Source organism: Marmota marmota, unplaced genomic scaffold (assembly GCF_001458135.2).
Source record: "Marmota marmota marmota unplaced genomic scaffold, marMar, whole genome shotgun sequence".
NCBI classification, from domain to species: Eukaryota; Metazoa; Chordata; class Mammalia; order Rodentia; family Sciuridae; genus Marmota; species Marmota marmota.
In genome coordinates, this window is record NW_025999880.1 from 1,826,215 (window position 1) to 1,853,523 (window position 27,309).

Consider the following 27,309-nt stretch of genomic DNA (forward strand, 5'->3'; position numbering starts at 1 on the left):
TAATATGTCCTAATTGCCTTCCAATCTTAGAGCTTGCACCCCCTCCTATAAGTCCTGCACAACACAACACCCCCCATCGCATCATCCACATCAAGACCAACAACTAGGACAGGGCAGACCACAAATGAGGAGGAGACAGTTCATGTTGGGCCCCAGCATCCGGGCACAGAGACTAGCTGGCATGGCCCTGGGCTAATGAGGAGCAGGGCTGTCACACTGAATGGGACGAGCAGAGGTCTAAGTAGGCCTGACACTCTTGAGGGCTTGTGGCACCCACTATGGCAGGGATGTCAGGAATGTGACGCCATCTTCCCACTGCATAAGGGCAGTGGTTGTGCATGGTGTGAATGTTTGTGTCCGCTTCAAAATTCATATGCTAACACCTAATCCCCAATATGGTAATATTAAGACTTAGGGCCCTGAGAGGTAATTAAGTCCTAAGGGTGGAACCCTCAAGGACGAGACAGGGCCCAGGTTGGGACAGATTCAGGTTGAAAGACGAGCTTTCCCAAGTTTCTGCTCTTTCTTTCTGCCACATGAAGAACAGCACTCCCCAGCTCCTGAGGGTGCAGTATCAAGGTGCCATCTTGGAAGCACAAACCAGGTCCTTACAGACTCCAAACCTGTCAGCACTTTGGTCTTAGAATTCTCAGCCTCCAGAACTATTTCTGTTCTTCATAAATTACCCAGTCTTGACTATTCTATTCTTTTTCCTTTTCTCCTCCTCCTCCTCCTCCTCCTTCTTCCTCTCTCTCTCTCTCTCTCTCTCTCTCTCTCTCTCTCTCTCCCCTTTCTCTCATGTTGTGGATTGAATACTACTCAGGACTTCACATATCCTAAGCGCACTCTCTACCAGTCTCAGATTTTTTTCTAGTACTGGGGATCCACCCCAGGGTGTCATGCATGCTAGGCAATTGTTGTATCATGACATCCCCAGCCCTTTTTATTTTATTTGGTTTTGTTTTAAATTTTTTTTAGTTGTTGATGGACCTTTGTTTTATCCATTTATTTTTATGTGGTGCTGAGAATCAAACCCAGTGCCTCACACATGTGAGGCAAGTGTTGTACCACTGAGCCACAACCCTAGGCCTTAATTTTATTTTTGAGACAGAGTCTCACTAGATTACCCAGGCTGGCCTCAAACTTGGGATCCTACTTCTTCAGCCGCACAAGTAGCTGGGATTATAGGTATGAACCACCACACCCAACTCAGATATTCTTTTATGGCAGCACAAACAGACTAACAAACTAACCTGTCCCAAGGAAGAGGCACCTTTTCCAAGTAGCAGAAAGTTCCCTTATTTTATCAAACCATTCACAGGGCCTAAGTGAAGGGGGTAAGTCCTTCACAGACCAGGCCCCAAATCCCTACTTTGTATCCACCAGCAGCCATTTACCAGTTTCTCCCAATATTACCAGCCCCAGGCAATCATTAATTACTTTTTTTAAAAAGTTTTTTTTTTAGTTATAGATGGACACAATATCTTTCTTCATTTATTTTTATGTGGTGCTGAGGATTGAACCCAGTGCCTCACATGTGCTAGGCAAGCGCTCTGCCACTGAGCCTGAGCCCCAGCCTCATTAATTACTTTTTGTCTCCATGAATTTGCCAATTCTTTACATTTCATACAAATGGAGTCATACTATATATGTTCTCTTGTGAGTGCTTTTTAGCATAACTTTTTCAAGATTCATCCATGTGATAGCATGTAACAGAATTTCCTTCCCTTTTATATCTGAATAATATCCCATTAAAAGAAGATACCACATTTTATTTATCCACTCATCAGTTGATGGACATTTGGGTTGTTTCTACTTTTTCCTTATTGAGAACAATGCTGCTATGAACATTCATGTACAAGATTTTACATGAACATAAGTTTCACTTGAGTATGTGACTAGGAGTGAAAATGGTGAACCATATGGTAAGTGTTACAGTTTGATATGACATGTCCCCTGAAAAGCTCATGTAGCAATGAAAGAATGTTCAGAGGCAAAATGATTAGATTATGAAAATTTTAACCTAATCAGTGGATTGAGCCAGAGGATGGATTAATAATTTAATTAATTACTAATTAATTAAAATGGGGTGTGGCTGCAGGAAGTGGTTGCTAGAGCCATGCCCCTAGGGATTATATTTTGTCTCTAGCTTCTTGAGAGAGTTATTTTTCTTCTCACACTTCTTTCTTTCCCTCTGCTTTCTGACTTCCAGGAGCTGAATAGCTTTCCTGTCAAATTTCCCTTCTAGAATGTTCTGCCTCACTGCCAGCCCAGAGCAATACAGCCAGCCAATCATGGATTGAACCTCTGAAACCATGGACCCCAAACAAACTTTTCCTCCTCTAAATTGTTCTTGCCGGGTATTTTGGTCCCAACAATGAAAAGTTGACTATTACAGTAATTCTGTTTAATCCTTTGAGGAACTGCCAGTGGTATTTTCTTCCCTCATAGATCATGCCAACAGTATGCTACAGTACCTGGTCCCCTCTGTACCAGTTCTGTTGGGTGTGAGTTCTTCACACCTCCCTGGTTCAGTGATTGGACCAGGACAAATCCAGGGTTAGCAACACTCTGCAGATGTAACCAATAAATGGATCCTGCTGTCCCCTCAAGACTAAGAACTAGAGCCTGGTTGTACTGTGATCTGCAGCTGACCCAGAAGAGGCTGAGTCTGTTTGGCAGTTGTGTCTTCTGGCTGTCTCCTGGGCTGCTGGGAGATCAAATAATCTAGGAGAAGAAAGTGATTTTCTCCTATCTGTTGATGTGTTAGTAAAATTCTGACACTGGCCCTTCCCTACCTGCTATGTTATTTAAGGCAAATTACAGCCCCATCTCTGGGCCTATAACCTAGTCTATAAAATAAATTCAGAATATTCTGAGATCCTAGGGTTCTTCTACCACATCATTTGCATAATGCTGAATATATCCTGCAACTGGATAAGGCTGGATCCCAGCCAAGATTGAATCAGGGACAATTATTTCAGCAAAACCGCCCTGGGCAATCCTGAGCCACCACTGGTGGGAAAGAGCCTAGCTTTCTGCTGACTTTCCTTGGCACAGGTCACCCAGGGCTGATCTGCTGACATGTATCTGGGGAGTCCTTCTGTGTGTGTGTCTAATTGTGCTGCAGAAGTCAATGTGGTTCCTGTCCTGGGAAAGCTTACAGCCTCAGGTGGGGGACAACCGACCCAGATAGAGGCAAGAGACATCTCCACTTCTCAGTGACATCTGCCTGAGGCGGGGCTCCTAGCTGAGAGGCCTCAGCTGGGGGGATGCTGCTACTGGAACTTTTCAGTTCAGCTCTGCTTGAAGCCTGACCATAGAAGGAGAGGAAGGAAGACTTTGCCAGGTAGGTAGAATGGGAAATCTCAGGAGGCTGAAATAGTGAGGAGGTAAGACCCTGACCTACTCCCAGGGACTGCCTGTGGAACAGATCCCCCAAAAGGGCCAAACGGATAAGGTGTGACTTAAATTGAACCTTCCATATTGATGGGAGATCTATGCCTCTTCCTGCCAGGAGAAGAAGACAGGGGGATAGGAAGACCCCATCTGTCCATGGTTCCCTAGCCACATGCCCCTGCCCTTTGAAGGCCATGATTTGTTGCTGTTTCCAAGTGCCTCCCCCTCTATTTTTGTACACTCAGTGCCAGGGTCACATTCCCAGGGGCCCACAACTGACCTCAACCTGTGGAGGTGCAGCAGGGAGCCCCAACTGGAGAGAAGACACTACTCCCAGTGATACAAGCTGCAAAAGACAAGCAGCAGATCTGGTGTGCAGAAGACCTGGCTCAAGTCCTGGATCAAATAATCTCTAACTGTGTGACTTGAAGAAAATGGCCACCCTGTCTGAGCTCTCTCATGGATTACAGTGCATTGGGGGTACCTACTTCTTGGGCTGTTGTGAGGCTTAGAGCAGACTGCAGAAGCTTTGTGATCTTAACCCCACAGAGGGCCAAGACAGTTTTTAACTTCCCTCACTGCCACCAGGTCAGGGCAGCTAGACCGCTCTGTTTCTCTCCCAAATAACCCTTCTGTACCCATTTCCCCATCAGAGGTGCCCTCATCTTGCCTGAGCAGGAGGTTAAGGTTGAGGTTGCCAAGGTCTGGACCTGCAAGGGCCTGAGGGTCCATTCTCCTCCGGCCAGGCCTCTACACTGTGATTCCAAAGCAAACTCAAGAGAGGTTCAAGGGGTTTAACCAGGGCTCACCCTTCAGCCCCCGTTGAAGCACCTGCCTTCCTAGGCAAGCTCGGCTCCGCTCCTCCCTCTGTCCCTCATCCTTGACTTCAAATGGGGCGCTCATTCCCAGAGCGCTAGCCCCGGGCTCCACACAGCCTCTGCGTCTGGAGGCCGGCGAGGGAGCTCGTCGCTGCGGGGGACCGCCCCTCCGCGGGGATTCCGTGGGTAAGGATCCGGGTGGGAGCGGGAGAGGGAAGAGCCAGGCTGGGGCAGGCCGTAGTCTTGTTCCGTGGCTGCCTCCGGGTTGCTGTCCACCCTGTGGTGCTGAAACTCATCACGTCCCCCACTTACGGCCTCCACTGGGAATCCGACCTGGACTCCAGAAAGTGTCCACACCGGTCCAATAACCCTTCTGAACCGTTGCCTCAATAATTCAGGCCACTGCTCATCTGACCAGAATCACCTGGGAAGGCCAAGCTTGCCCGAGTGGCTCAGCGAAGGTCATGGTCTGAGCAGACTCAGGCAGCTAGGGAGAGGTGGGCAAAACTGAAGCCATGCTTTGTCTTGGCCTCGGTAATTATTCACGCATTCTGAACATAGTCCCTGTCCACTAAAGACCTGTCCTGTGAATTGGGGAAGCTGGGTAGCTGGGCCCAGGAAGCCTTTCCCCAGTTTCCAAGGACTCAGCCCTTTTTACAGCATCTAAGCTGTACAGATACTGTTAATTGCAAGACAGGAAAGAAAAGCCCTGGGATCCCTCCCATGCGTCTTTCACGAACTGAATGTCCCTCCTTTACCCCATATTGTGTGGACATTCCTGTTCCTTGCTTCCCAACGTCTTGACAAGGAGTGAGGTTCAGGGTCAGGTTTTTGCCTCAGAGGGTGTAGGTGTCAAGGTTGCCCAATGAATTGAGCACGACTGTAGTGACCGTGATACTGGGTGAGGTTGGGTTTTGTTGTTTTGTTTCTTGTTTTTGTTTTGTTTTGTACGTTTTGTTTCTTGGTTTGGTTTGGTTCGGGCTTTTGCGGTGTTGGGGTGGAACCTAGGGCCCTGTGCATGCTAAGCAAGCGCTCTGCCACTGAGCTGCACCCCCAGCCCTATGACAGGATTCAGGGAAGCTCCAGGAGGCGGAGTCTAACTCTTCAAAGCGGGAACCAGTTCAGAAAAGAAAGCCCCAAAGGCACGGGAGCAACCAGAAGGCCATGCGTGTGCGCTCGACTGAGAACAGAGGGGCGGGTCCCACCTTGCTGCTGACGTGCTCCTGCGCAGTGTCCCAGGGCTTCCCGGAGTCTTATCAGCTCTGGGTGCAGTATCAGATAATAAAGGTAGAAGTCAGACCAGCAGGTGCTGTTCAGCACATCACAGACGAGCCAAGCCTGCAGAAAGCGCCCAACTGTCACGCCCAGCACTGCCAGATAACGCGGGCTGAGTCTAGCTCAGGTGGAGAGGAGTCTGGGGCTGGCCATGGCGCACCATGCGCAGGGCTGCCACGGACCGCGCACCACTGACCCGATTGCTAGGCAGCGCGGTAAGCAGAAGGCAGTGGACTTTCGGGTAGCCTTGGCGCTGGCATGCATCCTGGGACTCCTAGGCTGCGCCTTGGAGGGCTCAGAGGCTGCCCTGGCTTAGCGCGGTGGGCGGCGAACAAACAATCGCCGAACACTTCGTGAAAGCAGAAGCTGCGCCAAAAGAGGGCTCTACAAAGGGCTGCAGTTTCACAGGTTGTTCTTTTAAGACGCCCATTGCCCAGATGCTCCCCAGACAGTCCTGGGAGGGTGGATTTGCAGCCAAAAGACAGATACCCCCATTCCACCCTCACTCCATTGTATGCTACACAATAAAATGTGGAGCCTGTTGTTCAAAAATTAAGCATTTCACGACAACGACAGCAGAGCATTAAGCCAAGCAACGACCTTCAAAGTACAGCCTTCTGCAATTGCACAAGCCCTACACCCCATGAAGCCACCTGCCCCAACCCATCCCACAGAGGCTTCATTAAACTTTAACTACACTTCTGGGACATTGGGGTTACTTACTCTGAAAGAGCCAGCCCTTTCCCAGTTGCCATGAGGAAGGAGGAAGAGTAGGTTTATCAGACCCTCACATGTTCCTGTAGATAACCCTTGTCAGATGCACAGGTGATCTAACTGTATTTTCTGGGTACACCTCAGCTGCTTTCTGCAGCTCTAATAAATACTTCCATCCTGCCCTACACCTGGAGAAGGAAGTGGCTAGGCCACCTTCTTCAGGGGACTTGCTACTTCATTCTCAACTGCTTCTTTCTTTTAAGGAGGCTAAAGTTCTGGGTATCAAAGATGGTGTGAGTCTAAAGATTTTTTTTCCAACTCTCTAAATTCTATTTCACTGTTGTGAAATGATACCCTACTCTCACTTGGAAAGGAAAGAGTAAGGAAGGACCTACTGTTAAAACGGAGAACTTCCAAACTGTGAAACAACCCCAAACTCTTGGAAGAGCAAGAACAGCAGAGGGCGCCCTTGTGCAGATGCATTTTTTTTTTCCTAATACCCTTTCTACCCTGCGAATCTACCCAGAAACCCCCTACTCCCCACCACCACTACCACCACCACCATCACCACCACACTAAGTCCCTATGTTACATACATCAGAGGTCAAAGAGTTAGGACTCCAGGCTCAGATTCTCCACCTGGCTTTCAAGGGACCCTCACAAACTTTTTTACTTTAACTTCACCCCATTTCATGAACTTATAGTAGCTCTGATCAATGAAGAGCTGGAAAGAGGAACTGGGATTCCTCCTTTCCTTCCTTGTTTTGTGGCCCTGTTCTTCCAGTGGGAAGATGTTCTCTGCAGTTATTTATAATGGTAAGTATGTTGATGACACACCTGGTTATAGTGTGGAGTCACAAAATCACAGTTGAAGGCTGTGCAGTAACATGACCTCATGTTTGCACTGTTTTGTGAAGGTTAAAAAGCAGGAGACTAAATTGTTCATGTTGTCATTGGTGTGTTTATATATAGATAAAGACTGGAAGGAAACATGGAAAAATTAAACACAAATTAAGGTGCATATTTTCTTTCTAAATTAAAATACCAAATTTTTAAACGATTGCCTCTGGAAGACATCATTTTCCTCCTTCTTTCCAAATGCTCTACAATGAGAAGGTGTTATTTGAATGACTTTGGGGAAAAAAATTTCAAACACACACACCAGAAAAAGCCTGTTCTCTTTTTTTTTTTTTTTTTTTTTTAAATAAAGTTTTTTTTTTTAAATATTTATTTATTTATTTTAGTTTTCGGTGGACACAACATCTTTGTTTGTATGTGGTGTTGAGGATCGAACCCGGGCCGCACGCATGCCAGGTGAGCGCGCTACCGCTTGAGCCACATCCCCAGCCCCCAAAGCCTGTTCTCTTAATGTTGCCACAACGTTCACTGAGGAATATGCCCTCCCCCAGCCAAGGTGCCTGTGTGGTTCTTCTTTTTCTCCCCACATGATTCCCCCTCATGGCCCTTTTTAGGGGTCTCTCCGCCCCAAAGCCAGAATGTGAATGAAACACTTGGAAAATCCAAGGAAGCTCTGATCCCAGCCTCCTGCCTGACCTCTTAAGGCTCAGAGCTGAGGAGGAAGGAACAACCATTAAGAGTGTAATTCCTACGCTTTCTGTGGGGCAGGAACAGGACTTAAGTCATCTCCATTGCTGGATTTTTCTGTGTGTCATACTGCTTGTTCCTATTTCAGAATGTTTGGGGGCAGAAGTTTCTGCAAATTCCTCTACCATGGAAGGCTCTACCCTGACCCAGTGACAGCCTCCAGCTTGCGCATTTTTTCTCTCTCTCTCTGTCTCCCCCATCCCCTCTTCCCTTCACTCACCAGAATTGTCTCCACAGACCAGAGGAACAATGTAGGTGTAAAGAGGAGGGAGAGGGACTGCAGCCTCCATGGGTGGTGCCCAACCCCCCCAAAAAAAAGAAAAAGAAAAACTTTCTTGCTTTTTCTGGAATATGGCAGATCCAGCCTGGGGAGTGGTGGAGCCCACACTGTTGATTAAGTCTGGTTGCGTGTGGATTCAATGTCGACATTCAGGGATTCAAAAGCTGGAATCTCCATAAACCTTTCCCTGAATCCTCTGCTAATCAGTGGAGACTCTAAAAGTGCAGAAAACAAGGACAGATGGAGGCTGGGGTTCCGTAGGAGGGAAGCTGGAGTGCGTTGGAGAGGTGAGACAGCATGGAAGGAGCAGCGGCAGGCGGAGGCAGGAGACCAGGGTTCAGATCCCACCTCTGCTCTCTCTTTGTTGGCAGTTGGCCCCTCAGAGCCTCAGCTTCTCTTCCGCAGCTCAGAGAAGTCACTTAGGATCCCTGTTCCCTTTGGGGGTGAGTGTCTCTTTCCGAGGATGTTTCCTGGCCTGGAAGATCAGGGTCTTGCTGGCTGTGGTGGAGCACAACTGCAATCCCAGCGACTCCAGAAGCTGAGGCAGGAGGCGCTCAAGTTCAAGGACAGTGTGGGTAACGTAGTGAGACCCTGTCTCAAAATTTAGAATAATAGGGGCTGGGGATGTGGCTCAAGCGGTAGCGCGCTCGCCTGGCATGCGTGCGGCCCGGGTTCGATCCTCAGCACCACATAACAAACGAAGATGTTGTGTCTGCCAAAAAATAAATAATAAATAGTTCTCTCTCTCTCTTAAAAAAAAAAATTAGAATAATAAAAAATAAAAACAAAAAGGGCAGGGTATATAACTTGGTGGTAAAGCAGCCAGGAACTTGATCCCCAGTACCTCCCGAAATACACACACACACAATCAGAGTCTCAACGTCATGCCCCCTACCAAAGAAAAGATCAGTCCAACTTTCTAATCCAAAAAATCAAGTCCTGTCTGTCAGGGGCCAAATACCTCTCCAGTCTCATCTCTCACCCTACCTCCATGGCTTTTCTCATTCCAATAACCCTCTCCCCTTTTTATTTCCTCCAGTGCTGGGATAGAACCCAAGGCATCCTATAAGTTAGGCAAGCAGTCTACTACTGAGCTACCTCCTTTAGCCTCACTTGTCTTTATTTTTTTTTAATTGTTTGGATGGACACAATACCTTTATTTTATTTGTTTATTTTTATGTGGTGCTGGGGATCGAACCCAGTGTCTCATGCATGCTAGGCAAGCGCTCTACCACGGAGCCACAACCCTGGCCCAGCCTCGCTTGTCTTTGAAGACTCAGCCCATGTCTCATCTCCCCTAGGAACCCTTCCCCAATCTCCCACCCACTGATTGATTTAACTGCCCCTTCTCTGGTCTCCTGGAATATTCTGGGCATAACTCCATTAACAACTATTAATTACAGCTGAAGTTTATTGTGCCTGGACCTCTACCAGGGCTTTTACCCAGTACCATTTAATTGAATTCAAACCATACCCATGTGAAGGGGCTGTCTTTATCCCCATTTTCCTAGTCAGGACACTGGGCTTGAGGGAGGTGAAGGGTGAACACTGGGGATGAAAACCCAAGGCAGTGTGGTCCCCAGACTGTGCCAGTCTTCTTACATTGTCTGCCCACCCTCCACCCTGAACACAAGAAATGGTGGTTTTCTGTTTAGGGTTGTGTACTTGACCTTCCTTTGACCTATGAATAGAAGTGCAGGGTCTCAGCTCCTTTTGCCTCTATCCCATGCCTGTCATTGTCCCAGGAGGGACTGAGTCCAAATCTCACATTTTCAAATCTATACATTTGAAGTTCCCTTCCTTCCCTTGGGAACCCAAGAAGAGCGTGAATGTACCAGGGATCCTCCTTGGTCTAGACTAGTGTCCCCTCCCACTAATACACATTCATACCCACCTAGGTTTAATCCAGGTAAGGGACCTCTTCTCAGAGTTCATGGTCACATGTGCCAATGTGCCAAGCCCTGGGTCAACCTCCCTCAGGCTTTAACTCATTGAACCTCACAGCCAACTATGAGAAAGATAAGAGTATGATTTCCATTTTACAGATGAGGGAAACTGAGGCTTAGAGGACATCCTAGAAAAGTGGGTGGAGCCAGCAGGGTCACTTGACTCTACAGTCCTTTAGCTTCCCCACTGCCTCCCTTCTGATCTAGACAGGGCCAAACAAGGGAGAATACTAAGAGGACAAGGATTGTGATTCATCTTTCATCACCCATGAGCTGTTGGCCACACCCAGGTATCATGAAGTCAGTTGTGAAAGGCTGGGCAGGGCAGTCCCTGGCACACAGCTGGTTCCCAGTAACTGTTTATTGGCACAGGTCAGCGGGGCAGAGGTTATCACCTTCATTTTATAGATGAGGAAGTTGCAATCAGAGACAAATAGGAAAGTTGCCCAAGGTTATCCCTGAGTCAGAGGAAGAGTAAAGACTTGAACTCAGAACACTGAGTTCAGAACACAGTAGACCTTGGGTTAAGTAAGAGAAAGGAGGCCACTGCAGGGCTGGGACACTGGGCAGGGCTTTCCCACTCAGATTTTTCAGGCTGACAATTTTTATGGGTCCTGTAAGTCACTGGAACATGTCCTCATCCATCTCTACTCTAATGACCCTAAATCAGGCCTTGTCCCTTTCAGGGAAGTTGGGCTCCAGGTAGTCTAGACTCTGTGACAAGTGACTATTTTATGGTAGCCCAAGACTGGATCTGGGGCTAGGAGATAATGCTGGGAAGGTTAAGACAGGAATGAGGAGCCTTCCACGTGCATGACTCCAATGTCAAAGACGCCAGATAGGTGTATCCCCTGACTATCCACAGCACCATTCTCAGCCTCTGCAGTGCCATCATTAAGATGCATCTGTGAGCAAGTGGATGTCCAAACCACACCCACTTACTCAGAGGGACACCCCCACAGCCTGGCCCAAAAATATACCCAGGGCCCTCCCACCCTCCTCTCCCTTAGCCCCCACCCTGCAGTGCAGTGGATTTTTAAGTGGGTCCAGAAGTTACTGATCAAAGCCCCTTAACTGGGCTGGGGATGTGGCTCAAGCAGTAGCGCGCTTGCCCGGCATGCGTGCGGCCCGGGTTCGATCCTCAGCACCACATACAAACAAAGATGTTGTGTCCGCCAAAAACTAAAAAATAAAATATTAAAATTCTCTCTCTCTCTCCCTCTCTCTTTAAAAAAAAAAAAGCCCCTTAACTCCATCAAATCTCACTCTTGTCAGGCAGTTGACATGGGTCCTAGGGACCTTCTGGATTTTTTTTTTTTTTTTAATGAAGGGAGTAGTACTAGGGCTTTGTGCATGCTAGGTAAGCACTCTATCACTGAGCTACATCCCCAGCCTTTTAAATTTTTATTTTGGGACTAGGTCTCCCTAAATTGCTCAGGCTAGTCTTGAACTTGTGATCCTTCTGCCTCAGTCTCCCGAGTTGCTGGATCACAGAGACAGGCATCACTATGTCCTATGTCCAGCACGGAGTAGTCTTAATTCCCAGGGACAGGCTTCTTTTTTCAGACCTATGAACACAAATTCTCCCCCCGACCCCCAAGAAGCTCCCTAGAAGAAGGTGTGGAATCCTTCCCCTGACTGTTATGCTTCCAGGTTGGAGATTAAATTCTAAAACAGTGTAGAAATTCTAAGCCTGATTTAGACACCCCCTGTAGGATCAAAGCTGCTCTGTGAGGCTGTGTGATCCTGGGCCAGAAGAGTCAGCCATGAATCTAACCAAGGAGGAAGCCCCTATGCCTTGATTGTTCTGGGGAGGTCGATCCCCCTTCAGTAGTCCCTAACCCAGTTCAAAGGCTGGTAGAGACTGGGAGATTGGCAACGGATGGGGAAGTGGCTGGACCAGAGAAACAGGGCTTCCTGTTGATGGAGGGGTCCACTGGCTGATTCCCTGTCCCCCCCACCCTCAGTCTGAGCTTCCTAAACTTCCATGGAAGCCCTCACCACGTGGAGGTGGCTGGGGGGAGGAGGACCACATCTAAGAGAGGACACAAGAGACCACTGCTTGGATAGAGAGGACAACTCCATTTCCCCACATTTTGGAACCTCCTTCAAGGAAAGGAGGACTTTCTCTGGACTCTGGAGATCCTGGCAGAAGGAAAAACTCGGGGTGGATTCAGGCAGACCCTGGTCTCTTCTCTTACCATCTTGTCTATTGGGTTTGGGGGACCTCAACAGGACCTAGCTCCTCCCTTCTGACACCATCGGTTTCTCCCTCATTGAGTCTCTTTTGCAATTCACTCCTCCCTTCTGTCCCTTTATCCCCTCTCCCAGCTCTGGTCATCAAATAAAGTCCGGCAACAGCAGTTTAGGGACAGCTTTGTTTTATATGGGAAGAAGGGTGTTTGGTCAGCTTAAAAGTTAAATTTCCGGGGGGCGGGGGTGGGGTGGGGGGCTGGGGTTGTGGCTCAGCCCTAGGGCGCTTGCCTAACATATATGAGGCACCGGGTTTGATCCTCAGCACCACATATAAATAAATAAAATACAGGTATTGTGTCTACTTACAAATATATATATATTTAAATTTGCATCCTGGGAGGAAAAAGAGATGATATACAGAGAATCAGCAACCACTGCCTGAGAGACAAGAGAACCTTCCTACTGAGTCACCGATTCAACAAACAGTTTTGCACAGCCTTTAACTCGCCCATCTCTCCGAGGTTATTTCCACCCATCCCTACCCAAGGCATTCCAAATACCCACTTTGAGACCTCTGAGCAATGGTTGGCATCAAAATGATGGTAGTCGGGAATCTGGGGCACTCACCCCCGGTGGATCAAGTACCTTGTGGTGTCGCTTCCCTGTTCTCAAACCTGGGATAGGGAGGGAGCGGAGCAGAAAAGGTGTTGTTTCTGAGCCAGAGGATGTGGAGTGGGTGAGGGGTCCTGGTGCACCCAGCAAAGGGTGACGGGGCGGGGCGGGGGACAGGGGAGAGCGGAAGATTTCAGATCAGAGACTGGACACGGCGAGGGGAGGGAACGACCCGCCAGGGGGAGGAGCCGCCTCCCGACGCCTGCTGTCGGGGCTCCCTCCCGTCGCGGCTCAGCTATAAAACCCTGGGCGGCATGATCGCGACACCCCCCCGACACACACACGCGGGATCCTTGGTGCGCGATCCCGGGCTTGGCAGCTTCTTTGCTCTGGCGCATCATGTGGCTGCTGCTTGGTTTCCTGGCCCTTGCCACTGCCGGGCCCTTGGCTTACGCAGGTGAGCGCGCCTCAGGAAGCCCTCGGGTGGCCCCTTTTGCTTACCTAGCTCTGTTCTGCTTCAGACGCTCGCCGGTACCGGCTGGTGCGCTCCGGCTGCGCATCGTCCCGGGTTGCTTGTGCACTGAGCTGTGTGCACCCGGAGAGGCTAGACTGAAGCCAGATGGGGCCCTGCGCGAGCTCGTGTGCGCACACACGTGTCCGCTGGCCGGTGCCGGGGAGTGTGTGCACGCGTGTGAACTATTGCGGTGTGTGTGCGCGTGGCCCGGCGGCCCACGGCGAGGCGGGTGTATGAGTCTGTGATAAGGAAGCTTCCCGGACCCGCCTCGACGCACGCCTCCTTTTCTCACCTTAATCTTCCTTGGTCTGTCCGAGTGTGGCCGTCCATCCTGCCGCAGCTCAATGCTGGGGCTGGCACTGACCCAGGGACAGCAAGTGGGGGTACATTTGGGATCCTGGCGTTCCCCTCTTCCCACCCTGGGTTCTTTGCTCCGAGGATTGTAGGCTTCCCTTTTCTCCCCAATCCCCAGTGCTGGATTTGGATCCCGGCGGGGGTCACCTGGAGACCCGAGGTCCCCGCTGAGCCGGTCTTTCCGGACAAGGTGATTTTCGTTTAAAGATTAATGGTGAGGCCGAGCTCTTAATTATTCGTCTAGGTGGGAGGTAGCAGGAGAGGCGTGTTAATATTTGATAAGGAGCTAAAAGCGCTTTCAGTGGCTGGCACCTGCTCTGCTACCTGTAGCCCTTCACAGGAAGACCTCATCTGCCAGTCCCCAGGCAAGTTACCCCTGGGATGTTTCTTGGGATCCACCCTGGCCAAATCTTCTATGTTCTCTGCTCTTGGAGTCATGGAGTGAGGGGCAAGGGTGTCCTCAGAGGCAGAGAGGGAAAGAGTGTGTGCCCTTTGCGGGAGGGACTTAGCTGGCCGAATGGGTATGGGGATGAGAGGCATCTTGCAGCAACTCCTAGGGCCCCTTCCCTGGGGAGGAGGAAAGAGGAGGCAGAATGTAAAAATAAATTCATTTGTGGAGTTGGGCATTTCAAACCCACTAAGCAATGGGGCTTAGTAGGAAAAATACCTATTTGCATTTAATTTGGGAGCATTGCAGCTGTATGGCCTTGGGTGATTCATTTAACCTGTTTTCTACTTTGCAAAACGGGGAAAGTAATTCTGATACTAGGTGTTGTTCTAAAGTTTGGAGTAAGGTTATGGTGTGCTTGGTGAAGGACCTTGGAATGTGATAAGTGCTGCCTAGTGATGGTTATGAGGCCAACTGGTCAGAACCTATCTCAGCTGACCCCCCTTGCTCTAACTGGGCTCCCTTTTTTAGCGCAAGTGCTTTCTGAGTGGGACTCATCCCATCAGGGTCTTAAGGCCACAGAGTGACCAGGTTGCACATAGAAATTCCCAGAGATTGCTGCTCCCACAGGTGGGGAAGTAGTTAGTTCAGTGCTGAAGCACTTGCTACACATGTACAAAGCCCTGGGTTGGCTCCCCAGTTCTAAAAAAGAAAAGACCCAACAAACAAACAAAAAATCTCAATCAGATATTTCTTCTCCCATTGAGAGAGAGGGAAGAGAAAATATTGGCCCCCATCAGAGCCCCAGACCCCTGGCCAGGAGGTGTTGAGACTTTGCCCAGGACATACTTGGGTTTTGCTGAGCTAGTTTCCAAGATTCCCCCTTCCCTCAGAGAGAGAGAGAGAGAGAGAGAGAGAGAGAGAGAGAGAGAGAGAGGGTGGGGAGAGCAAGGTCCATTAGAGCTTCTTCTGTCATTTCTAAAGAAGGGTGTTGGATAGTAGGTAAGTTAAGGTGGGGGACAGTATTTGAGTGACTAGCAGATGGACTAGGTAAGATCTGGGGCTGGGAGCCAAAACCTGAGTAGGCTGTCTTCTCCCCAGACCCTCTTGCAAGTGTCCTGAGACAGTGGGCTGGTAATTTTCTGCAAGTGTGGCCCTTCCTTTAATGAATACAAACCTGAGCTGATTGGTGCCCTGCCACCTCTGGACTGAAAGCCAGAACCCCACCCTCACTCCATAGACACAGACCTGACCCCTGGCCTTGGTCTCATCACCATTATGTTTTCTTGGCTTCTGCCTCCTGAAGAGGGTAGTTACAAAAGTGTTCAGCCAGGCAGGTCAAAAGTCTCTATGATTAAGAGAGTGGATCAGAGGTCACCACTACAAACCTAAGAGCAGAAGCCAGAGCCTGGGAAAGGCAAATTCTTAAGAAAAGCTAATCCTGGACCAGATGGGCCACCAGAGAGGTTGTGTGGGGCTCTACCCTTCAGAACTGGCTCCCGAGAACTCTGGCTTGGGCATGGTTTCCTGAAATAACTCCTCTTGGTCATCCATCGCAGAGGAGGGGCTGGTTCTCCTCCAGAGGCTTCTTCTGCCTCCAAGACTTCTGAGGGGTGGGGATATGACAGGATGATAAGGAGGCGCCTGTCTTGGTGTGAATGACCGCCAGTCCTTCATCTCATAGCACAGGAACCCTGGTAGTAGCACCTTCTGTTGCAGGAGGGGGATGGGGCTCAGAAAAGTGAACTGCGTTTCTTGCAGAGATTAAGCTAAAGGAGGAGCAGGGCTGGAAGGCAGGAAAACAGACTCAGCTCCAGACTCTGCCTACCCAGGGGTGGGGGCAGGGTGCTACTCAGTGTTGAGCAAGTGATTCCTTCCCTGGCACTCCCACCCAACAGAGAGAGAGAGAGAGAGAGAAATGTTATGCCTTCAGGAAGGGGCTTCAGGGGAGGTAGCCAAAGCTCTTGGCAGAGTTGACCCACATGGGGGTTCTCCTGATGCAGCAGCTGGAGGTGGGGGGTTGGACAGAGGGGAAGACACTGCATTTCTAAAAAAAAGGCCATGCCAGCAGGATAGCTGGAGAACTGGTCCACAGCTGGGAAACTTGAAAACCCAAGCAGCTCTTGGGGGTTGGGTTGGGGGCAGCTTCCTGGTGCGCTCACTCTCCTGGCCTAGAAATTCCCCCACCCCCACCCGGAGTGTGGCTTCCTCCCCACTCTGTCCCCCTTCCAGGGACTCCTTCTCAGGCCTAGATCTTCCAAAAGGAGATGAGCTTGTGGGGGAGCCCAGGCAGGAAGGGAACCGGTATGTGCTCAGAGGCTGAGCAGGGAGCAGTGCTTTTCTTAGGAATTTCCTCATCTCTGAGTTCTTTCCAATTTGCTCCATGTGTCTCCTTTCCTGTCCCTCCTTGGCTTTGGCCATCTGCTCATTGACAGAGGGGGGAAGGCAGGGGGAAGGGACAGATTTGTCCATGGGACTTGATTCAGAACTATACCATCCCTCATACAATTCTCCCCACAGCCCGATGGGGTGGGTGTGTTACTCCCACTTTAGAGATGATAAAACTGAGGCTCAGAGAGATGAAGGAACTTGTTCCTAAACCCACAAGCTCCTGAGCAGCTCAGCCAGAATTCTACTATTAGGTGCAATGCTTTATTCTTCCCCTGGGACAAGTGTGTTTTTCTTTTTTGGTGGGACTAAGGATTGAAGGCAGGGCCATGTATGCTAGGCAAGCAGTCTACCACTGAGCTACATCTCCAGCCCTTTTTATGATTTTATTTTGAGGCAGGGTCTCAATAAGTTGCCAAGTTGAACTGGCGATCCTCCTGCCTCAGCCAACCCGCATCATCCCCTAATTGATGAGATTACATGCGTGTGCTACGACGCCCATTTAAAAAAAAAAAAAAAAAAAATATATATATATATATATATATTTTAGTTGTTGATGGACCTTTGTTTTATTTATTTATGTTTATGTGGTACTGCAAATCAAACCCAGAGCCTCACACATGCTAGGCAAGCGCTCTACCACTGAGCCACAACCTCAGCCCCCCTCACCCTTTTTATTATTTTTTTTAATATTTATTTTTTAGTTATCAGCGGACACAGCATCTTTGTTTGTATGTGGTGCTGAGGATCGAACCCGGGCCGCACGCATGCCAGGCGAGCGCGCTACCGCTTGAGCCACATCCCCAGCTCCTCCCCTCACCCTTTTTAAAAGCTTTATTTTTAGAACATTTTTAGGCTTACAGAAAAATTGAGCTGAAGGTGTAGAGGGTTCCCACAGGCCCCCTCTGTCCTGCACATAGTTTCCCTGATTATTCACAACTTGCATCCATATGATCAATGTGTGGGGCAGCATTTCTTCAGACTTACTGGAGTCTTCTATTTTCAGACAATGGTGTGAGGGTTTAACCAAGAATCTCTCTGAACAATACTAGGGGGCATTCCAGGCAGGGCTCGCCCAACCTCCTCCCTCCCCTCCATCAGCCCTGGGATGGCAACTAGCAGCTCCCATTCTCCTCCTCCCTTCTCACCTAAACTTCCTCCCAGGTTCAGGGAGGGAATGAGGGAGGGAGAGGCTGATGACCCTTGGGTGCAGAGGGCTGAGGTAAGCTCCAGGGATGGAGCTGACAGTCACAGGGGGGCCCCTGAGGATGGGGCCCTAGGCAAGATGACCCGGATGAGCAGTCCTTGGGTAGGTTGGGAACATTCCTGGGTTTTCTTATCTTCTCCTTTTCCTGGGCTCTCATGCCCCGCAGGGAACATTCCATACCACCCCAAGGGAATGCTTCAACCCCAGGGACATTGCCTGCCTCTGATCCTCCTGTGTACACACGGAGTTGTGAGCACATGCCCTGGTACAGAGGTCTGTGCTCACAGCTACTCTGACCTAAACACAAACAAGCACAGGCCTCATGTTCTTCCTCTCTCTGCCCCAGAGTCACATTGGTGCTACGATGTTCAAGTCAACTGCTCTGCCAGCTGCCTTGGTGAGTACAACCAGTCTTGAGGACAGGCCCTGCTGCACGGTAGAGTCCATTCAAATCAAAATGGAAGTAACTCCCCTGGGGGTTACTTCCTCCAGGGAGGTGAGGAGGATGAGGAGTGACCATAGGCCCCTGTCAGACATCTATTCCTTCTCAAATACATTCACACTCACATAGAGTGCTTTTGCTGGAACCTCCTGTCACTTTGAGGGTGAGTTCCCTGGGAAATAGGTCAGCAACAGCTGTAAAGAGACAACACAGTGGATCATTGGGGAGTTGGCTCTCTTCCAGTGATACCCTTTCTGGTGGGAGATGGTTCTTGGCTCTTTTTTTTTTTTTTTTACTAGGGACTGAACTTGGGGGTTGNGCTCTTTTTTTTTTTTTTTGTACTAGGGTGCTTTATGACTGAGCCACACCCACAGCCCTTTTCATTTTTTATTTTGAGACAGAGTCTCCTTAAGGTCACCCAGGCTGGCCTTGAACTTGTGATCCTCCTGCCTCAGCCTCCTGAGTCACTAGGGTTACAGGCACGTTCCATGGTGCCTGGCACTTGGCACTTTTTATTCAAATCCTGACCAGTTTCCCTCGGGTCTGCCATCTTCCTGCCCTGCTGTGTTGAGTGACTGCCAGTGGCACCCCACTTCTTCCCCTGCAAATCTGGGGGTTGATGTCACCAGGGCGTGTGGAGCCAGGCTCCCCTGGGGATTACTTCCTCCCTCTCACTCCTCAGATAATGCTGTGTCATGTTTGAGGTTCCTTTCACGGTGGCTCTTTCAGGAAGCCCCGCTGCACGGCTTCCTAAGTCATCTCCCCTTCAGTGACTTCACTCTTCTAATGCTGCCAGGAAGCAGGTTACCATCAAAGTTCCCACTTTATAGTTGAGAACACCAGAGCTCAGAGAGGGATATGCCCAGCAATTCGAGGTTGTCCCTACCACAGCCACCAGCAGGCAAGCCTGTTCCCACCCTGCACCAAGCCCCTGGAACTGGCCTCCCTGACTTTGCCTGTGTGTGACTGAGGAGGAGGAAGACAGTGGGGTGGGGTGGGCTGAGTGCTGAGTGGAGCACCCCCACTGCAGTGCCCTCCCCATCCCAAGACTTCCCCGCCTATGGGCTGATGGTGGCGCCTAAACTCAGTGATGTGGAGGTGGCCCTGAGTCTCCACCCCCTCCCCCCTGCTCAGGGCCCAACCAGTGGGGTGGAGACTGCCAGAAGAATCACCAGTCCCCTGTCAACATCGTCACCAGGAAGGCGGTGAACTACAACCTGGGACGCTTCTCTTTTTCTGGCTATGATAAAAAGCAAAAGTGGACAGTGGAAAATAATGGGCACACAGGTGGGTCTCAGGGGGGGCTGGATGGAGGTTAGAGGACCGGGATAGGCATAGGTTTCTGTGGCAGGGACCCCCGAGGCCCTGAGGGCTGGGAGGGAAGGGGTGCTCCAGGCCCAGGTCCCCTTTGCTGAGGAGGGGAGGGGCCATCAGAGAGGACTTTCCCAGAGGAGGGACACTGTAGCTGTTTTCAGTCATTTCATCAGACTAGTCTGGGGTGGGGGAGGGACCGTTCCAGGAAGAAGGGACGACCTTTGCAAAGGCATGGAGGCGTGAAGCAAGGTGTTCAGGGAACTGCGAGCTGTAGTTCTGTGTGCATGGAGGACCGAGAATCAAACTAGGAGGGGCGGAGCACGGCCAGGCCAGGTCACCCAGGGCTGAGGAGGTTGGACATTACCCTGACCAGGCCAGGGCATCACAGAGGGGTTGAGGCAGAGGAGAGACCAGGGCAGAGTTGCATTTTGGGGCAGTGGGGTATGTGCAGACTAGGGAGAGGGAGGCAGGGAGGCCAGCTAGGCATTCCCCGTAGGGTCTGGGGCTGCATCACCCCATCCAGGCCCAGAACTGGAGCTCAGAAAGTGGGGGAGGTAGGAGAAGGTCCTGTCTGTGTGGAGTTGTCATGGGGGGCTGGGAGAGGCTGAAGGGAGGCTGGTACAGGGATTGGGCCCCTTCCTGTGTCCCCCAGTGATGGTGTCGCTGGGAAATGAGTCCAGGATTTCTGGAGGAGGCCTGGCTGCGCCGTACCGGGCCACGCAGTTTCACCTGCACTGGTCTAAGGAGCTAGACAGGGGCTCGGAGCACAGCCTCGACGGGGAGCGCTTTGCGATGGAGGTGAGGTCTTTTCCCAATGGGTGCCTCAGCTGGGCTCTGGGTGTGTAACCACGGTGGGCAAGGGAGTATTCTATCCCCCTCACAAGTCCTCTCTCACCCTTTCCCAGATGCACATAGTACATGAGAAAGAGAGGGGGACAAGGAGCAATGAGAAGGATGGCCAGACTCCTAAAGACCAGACTGCCGTGCTGGCCTTCCTGGTGCAGGTAGGACTCCCATGCCCAGCGCCCAGCGAGCCAGGCGTGAGGAGCGGCTGCTTAGAGGCCTGGGGGAGGCAGGCCGATGCCCCCCAAGCCCGAGAGGCACTCAGAGCCTCAGTCCTGGAAGCTGCCTCTCCTCCCCCAGATCAGAATGAGCTGGCAGTCACTAGTGGCTCCCCGGGTCCCCTGCCAAGCCCTCTTCCCTTCTATTTCAGGAGGGGAACAAAACAAACAAGGGTTTCCAGCCCCTGGTGGAGGCTCTGTCCCATATCCCCAAACCTGGTGAGTCTGGATGGGGAAGGAGGGCAGGTGAGAGGAGGGAGCTTCTCCCCACACCGGAAGGGCAGGGGTAGGGGGGCAGCTGGCAGTCAGGGTGAGGTGTATAAGGGTCTCTGACCCCCAACCCCAGAGATGAGCACCACGATGAGGGAGAGCAGCCTGCTGGACCTGCTGCCTGAAGAGGAGAAGCTGAGGCGCTACTTCCGCTACCTGGGCTCGCTCACCACGCCAAGCTGCGCTGAGACTGTGGTCTGGACCGTGTTCGAGGAGCCCATCCAGCTCCACAGGGACCAGGTACACAGTACCAGGGCAAGGTGCAGCCTCCCACCGCCCAGCTCCTCAGAAATCATGCTTTGGTTTGTCCCCAGAGGTCCCCTGAGGTGGGGATGCCCAGGGAACGGAAGTCCATTAATTCAATCTTTGGACACTCCATGGAGCAGACGGATGAGGAAGATCCGACCTGTTTCTTTCCCGCACTGAGGGTTGAGTGGAGGCTGTGAAAGGGGATGATCACAAAAGGTTCCCAGAAAAGTCAGTGGGAGTCAACCCTGCTGGTGTCCTAGGGAGAGGTGTCAGCTTGGGGGAGGGCCTGGGGCTGGCGGGTAGTTGCTCAGTGGCAGGAGGAAACAGTTCATTCATTCAGAAACTGGTATCTGAGTCTCCATAGTCTACTAGCCTCTGGGGAGACAGCAGTAAGCCCCAAGGACCCCAATTGCTACTCTGTGGTACTTTTGTTCCACAACATTGATTCTTAAGGTATGGTCACTGGACTAGTGACATCAGCACCAGTAGCAATCTGCCAGAAATGCCAGTTCTCAGGCCTTAACCCAGACTGGCTGAATCGGAGATTCTGTGGGGTGGGGCCCATCTGGAGCCCAACAAGCCCCTAGTGGATGTTAATAGATGTCAAGAATGAGAATCCCTGTGCTGCAGTGAATAGTGACGGTGGTAGCAGTGATGGCAAATCCTAGCCCTTCAAAATTGTGAGTTAAAATAATGGAAACTTAGCCCCCTATCAATGCTAGGTAATTTACATCCCTTGTTTCTTTCATCTTTATGACAAGACAAGCTGGAGAGTTAATGATTCTGAGCATCTTTTTCCTAGTGAGGGCTTAGAGAGGTGAGGTGACTGGCCTGAGGTCACAGAGCAGGGAGTGTGGCTCCACCTGAGCCCTGCCTTCCTTCCACAGATCCTGGCATTCTCCCAGAACTTGTACTACAACAAGGAGCAGACGCTGAAGATGAGTGAGAATGTCAGGCCCCTGCAGCGCCTGGGAGATCGACAGGTGTTCAGGTCCCGGGCTCCAGGACAGCTGCTGGCCTTGCCCCTGCCCACCCTGTTGGTTCCCACACTGACCTGCCTGATGGTTGGCTTCCTCTGGTAACAACTCGGTTCTGGACTTACGACCCCTAACCTTAACCTTTAGAGGACCTGACTTCCGTTCCTTATGCTTCCCAGACTGGACTTTGAAGATGATTTAAAATATGGATATATTTTTGGAGAAACCTTTCTGAAGTCTGTTTGTTAGCTCCGTCCAACAACATATCCCCACCTGTTTCTAGGCAGGAGACTTCAGGCCTAGAGATTTCTTCCCCACAGGTACCATCCATTACCCCCATCCCCTGCCTCTGTGAATTCCCTGTCTACATCCCGCCCGCTTCTACTCTGGCCTCAGAGAGTAGAAGGCACCATGGAACACAAACACACTGAATGCTGGTGGAGTTTCAGCCCCATCTGTCCATCTTACAGTTGGAGGATCGGAAACCCAGAAAGGAGAGGCCAGACGGGGGCCACGTATCAGGGCCAGACCTGAGCTGACTGAGGCACCTGGCCAGGTGGTATAGTGTAGGGTAGGGTGGGTCACAGGGAATTCATTTGTTTGCTCAAATATTTCTTGAGCATCTATGTTCTGTGCTCTGGGGATATGGTAGGGAATAAAACAGTCGAAAATACCTGCCCTCTAGAAGTTCACAGTCCAGTGGAGGAGAGACTATAAATAAAACAGACACGTTGCCTAGGACATCAGGAGGCAGTGAGTTCTGCGGAGAAGGGCAAATCGGGGAAGGACAAGTGTAGTTTACGAGGGTGTGGGGGAAGGGGCATCAGGAAAATGGGAGGGAGGCCAGGGAAGGAGGCCATCTGGAGACAGCCAGTGTTTAGGCTTTTGAGGGAGGAAGAGAGCCTGTGGGAAGCAGCAGGGAGGCCAGTGGGTGGAGGAGGGGAAAGCAGAGCAGCAGAGCTGGGTGTGGAGGGAGTGGAGTGGCCAGAGCATTGGATTCTTGTAGGATCCTCTAATGCTGGAGCCTCCGGAGAGTGGAGGGTTCGAGCTGTGGGACCTGGTCCGGTTGCATTGTAGAGCTGGCTGTAGAGGGGACAGTGGAGCAGGGGCCAGCTGGAGCAGGGGCCAGTGCCCAGGCCAAAGCCCAGAAGCAACACTGGGTCAGCAATGGGATGTGAGGGAAAGAGGAACCTGGATGTGTCAGGGAAGAGTCCCCAAAACAGCACCACCATGGACATTGTATCTTTAGTATTTTTTTTTCACCCTCCTAGAGCCCGATGAGGGAGACCATAGGAGGCAGATGGGGAGGGGTTGGTCCCCAAAACCAGGAGGTAGGAAAGAAGAGACCCACAGGTAGCCTGAGGGGCCCTGGGGTCCCAGGTTCCTCATTCTGGGCAGGGCTGACTTTTGGAGGACCAAGAGCCTTCACAAGTGGAGAAGGGAAACCAGGCCTTGTGGAGAGATTAGGAGACCCAGGGGCCAGGGCCAGGGCCAGGCTGTGCTGGCTTGGGGTGGGAGTCCCTCTGGAGTGGTTAGTTACTCCCCAGGGAGCAGTTAGTTAGCTACTCCCCAGGCATGCAAGTGAGGAGGATGCATGAGTCCCAAAGGCCTGGCTGGCTATGGACCTAGGGAAGGGAGCCAACTGGAGGGGGTGACCTGTGAGCCTTCTCCCACGGTGACACCCCGAGCCCCTGGCCACCTCCAACTTAACCAGGGGGAGAGAGAAAAGAGCTGCCTCCTTCTTCCCACCCTCTCCTCTCTTTTCCATTTTTGATCAAGAAGAAGTACCCTCCCCCTTCCCAGTGACCACACGGCTGTGGGGGGGGGGGGTGGCTGTTGTCATGGCAACAGAAGGCAGCCTGTGTCAGCAGGGTGTGTGGGGATGCTGAGATTGTTCTCCTACTGTTCCCACGCAGCCAGTGGGGGGTCCTCCCCAGGCTCCGGACTCTGAGGCCAGAATTGCCCCTCCCTTTGACACCCCCACTCCAGTCTGGTCCCTGTCCTCAGGTTAGCCTCCAGTGAACAGTGTGGCAACAGAACCAGGAAGCCCCAGCTCTTTGCAAGAGACTAGGGGAGCCTTGGCTTTTCCCACCCCCCAGCAGAAGCACAGGACTCTCTCTGGCCCCTGCCCCGTGAGCAGGAGGCAGAATGGGTGCAGCTTGTGCAGGGCCCAGGGCTCAGGCCACTTCCTCTCCTGTCTTTCCTGTGGCCTTGAGGCCCGGTAGGTGCTGTCAGCCCACGATTCCTAGCAAGTCAGTCTGCCAGCCACCTCAGGAGCGGGCAGCTGGCTGGAGGCGGAAACTGATGGGCACAGCTTCCTGTGACTGTGTGCTCCTGAAGAGCTGTGGCTTCTCAGGAAATTTACTCCCTCTGTGCTGGCCCAACTGCTCACCTTGGAGAAGGTGGCTCTTGGTTTCATGTGCCCAGCCTGGTCTGGGGATAGGGGCTACCAAAGGCCCTTATCCACAAGGGGGGGCAATGTGGCCCCCTGAGTTCTTCTTTTGCTTTCACCCACCCCTTGAGTGACTGTGTTGGTGTGCACACACACACACACATGCACACACTTGCCTGCAGCTGCAGTCCTGGGGACAGCAAAGGGCTGATAGCGTCAGCCACAATCTGATTTCTCTGAGGGCCTTTTCTCGTGGTCTTCAGCACAGAATATGAGACACACTGGTTGACTACCAACTACGTGCCCAGCATGGGCCTCACTGTTTCTATTAGAGATTTCTCCAATTGCATGGATGAGGAAACCGAGGCACAGAGAGGGGTCGGGGAACCTGTGAGAACCTGGGCCAGAGCCTGAGGTCACTCTATATTTCCTTGGCTCCATGGTCAGCTTTCACCTTTAGCAGAGACATCAGGGAAGATGGCATCTGTGATAGGGCAGGATAGGGTCTGCAGGGCCTTGTCCCATCCTGTCTCTGCAGGTTGCTTTCTGTCCCCACTAGGCCACCTCTCTTCTCCCCTGTTTAGGTCTGTCATCCGGGTGGGAGCCAGGGGCTAAAAATATTGTCCATGTGTTTAGATGATTCTTGGAAAATAAACTTCCCCATCTTGGCTCTGGGTTTGCACGCGCGCTGGCCCTGCTTCCTGCGGCTCTGATCTGACAGTGTGTAGGGAGGGGGAGGAAGTAGAGGGGAAGGGTTTGTAAGGGGCCAGAGTCATGGGGTGAGGTGGTGCTCATGCGCACATGGACTCAGAGGTTGCTGTGTCACAGAACTTCAGGGGATGGCTGTACAGAGACCCCACTGTGCTCCCAGCATGCGGTAGCCCTAGGCTTGCAGCTTTTCATGTATTGAGTGGGAAGAGTCAGGACAGGGTGGCCTTGCTGGCATGAAGGTATGGCTCCCTGCTCTGGGCCTTGGTTTATGCATCTGTAAAAGGGACTAGGTTTGACCCTCCCATCTAACTGGGCCTAGCCTCTGCTGATGACCTCGGGAAGAAGGCCAGGCCTTGTCTCCATGGGTGGGGCACTGCTCCTGCCCCTCACATTACACGCATCCTAGTGGCTCTGTTTGTTTATCTGAGTAGGGACAAAGGCATGACCTCCTGTTCGGATGGAGGACCATATCCCAGGCCTGGGGTAGGCCCAGGGAGGGGCTTCCTCTGGGGGAGGGTTGCAGGACAGACAAGTCACAAGCCAGTTCCTTCCGCTGAGATTGGACACAGGGGAGGCTCTTCAGTTGTTCTGGAGAGGGACAAAGGAGCAGGACGCAGGGAGGGGGTATTGGGTTCATTTTGGAACAAGTTTTACTTTCAATAAGATTTAATCTTTTAACAAATACTATTATTTCCTCAGTGCTAAAGACTAAGGATTCAGGGAGAAAAAACAGCCTAGGCCCTTCCTTCAACATTCCTAACTGAAGGTCAGCCGTGTCAGGCACAGTGGGACCAGGTCTATGAAACAGAGGCCAGGAGATGGGTGCAGAAAGCTCAGAACACACGAATCAGAGTTGCACAGAATTGGGGTTGGTCCAGCAACTTGGGAGGCCAAGGCAGGAGGATCCCAAGTTTGAAGACCAGCCTCAGCAACTTAGTGAGATAATATCTCAAAATAAATAATAAAAAGAACTGGGGATATATCAGATGTAGAGCACCCCTGGATTCAATCCCTAGTGCAAAAGAAAAAAAAAAAAAAGAAGAAGAAGAACAACAACAACAACTGTGGTTGGATCCCCTTCCACTGCTGAGTAGGCACCTTCAGTAACTTATTTCAGCTGAGCCTCAGTTTCCTCATCTATAAGTAGGGGATGACGACAGTATCTACCAGGATTACTGAAAGATGGAACAAGATGCCTGGGATAGAGGACATATTCAATATTTTTGTGGTTATTATCATGATTCTTTTTATTAGAGCACTGAAAGACAGGTAGGACCTATAGACGGGGCCATTGGGAAGAGGCTGGGTTCTGGGGAGTGGCAGTCCTCACCCATCCAAGGAAGAAACCTCAGCTCCCTCATGGGGCCATCTCTCTGTTCAAACACCCAGGAACATCCCTAGAACTCAGTCCCAACCATACAGAGGTGTCTACTAAGGCAGGCCTCTCAGCCTGACCTTTGCCTACTGTTTATCCAGAACATCAGGGGAGGAAAGGGGACCTGTTGAAGCACATCCTGGGGACAGGGTTGGACTCAGGCTGAACCCGCATGGCTGGAAGCAAGGCCTCTCTGACCCAGGGCCCTTCCTGCTTTCTTGCTGTGGGGATTTGTTAACCTTTGCCCTTCCCCAGAGCCCCAGGGTTGCCGTTTAGGCCCTCTGCATGTCCGGCTCTCTGTCCCTGGCTCTGCCCGAGGCTCGCCTGCCTGTCCTGTCCAGGCAGGCTTTCCCAACACAAGGCCAACACAATGCCCCATCTAGATCAAATACAGGATGCCCAGATGCCTTTGAATTTCTGATAAGCCACCAATAATTCAGTACTATCTCCAGATTGCATGGAAATACTGAAAATATTATTTATTAATTCAAAATTTAAGCTTAACTGGTTGTCTTGGTAGTTTTTATTTACTGGGCCTGGTAATCCTATCCCTGTCCCACCTATCTCAGGGTAACTGAGGCCAAGAGAGAAGGGTAGACACGCGACGGGGACTGGTGGACTGGGACTGCACCACCATTTCTTCCTTCCTCTCTTCAGCTGGCCAGGCCCTCCAGGGACTGACTGATGATAACCTTCTGGTCGAGGGGTTTCCCCTCCTCAGTGACCCTGGCATTGGGCTCCCCGTGGGGAGGGCTGCCAACTAGAACGGTCTATGTGTCTGCCTTTCTCCGCGGTTCTCTATCAAGTCAGGAAGGGTGGGAT

General features: G+C 51.3%; 1 protein-coding gene and 1 long non-coding RNA gene across 3 annotated transcripts; one reads left to right on the forward strand and one right to left on the reverse strand.

Annotated features, from left to right (window-relative positions):
* Positions 1-7,989: 7,989 nt before the first annotated feature.
* LOC125612012 lies at positions 7,990-13,060 on the reverse strand. 2 transcript variants are annotated; one of them, XR_007342249.1, is made up of 3 exons: positions 12,879-13,060; positions 9,986-10,099; positions 7,990-8,682 (listed from the first exon to the last, which is right to left on the reverse strand). It is a non-coding gene; the product is annotated as an uncharacterized LOC125612012 (long non-coding RNA). The 2 variants fall into 2 exon arrangements; XR_007342250.1 differs by having other exon boundaries at positions 12,861-13,060.
* A 53-nt stretch (positions 13,061-13,113) lies between these two features.
* Positions 13,114-22,235, forward strand: Ca4 (carbonic anhydrase 4). Its single transcript, XM_015495367.2, has 8 exons — positions 13,114-13,302; positions 18,043-18,093; positions 19,273-19,425; positions 20,105-20,250; positions 20,358-20,456; positions 20,666-20,732; positions 20,860-21,023; positions 21,920-22,235. The coding sequence occupies exons 1-8, from the start codon at positions 13,245-13,247 to the stop codon at positions 22,112-22,114; spliced, it is 933 nt and encodes a 310-aa protein (XP_015350853.1). The 5' UTR covers positions 13,114-13,244; the 3' UTR covers positions 22,115-22,235.
* Positions 22,236-27,309: the final 5,074 nt, after the last annotated feature.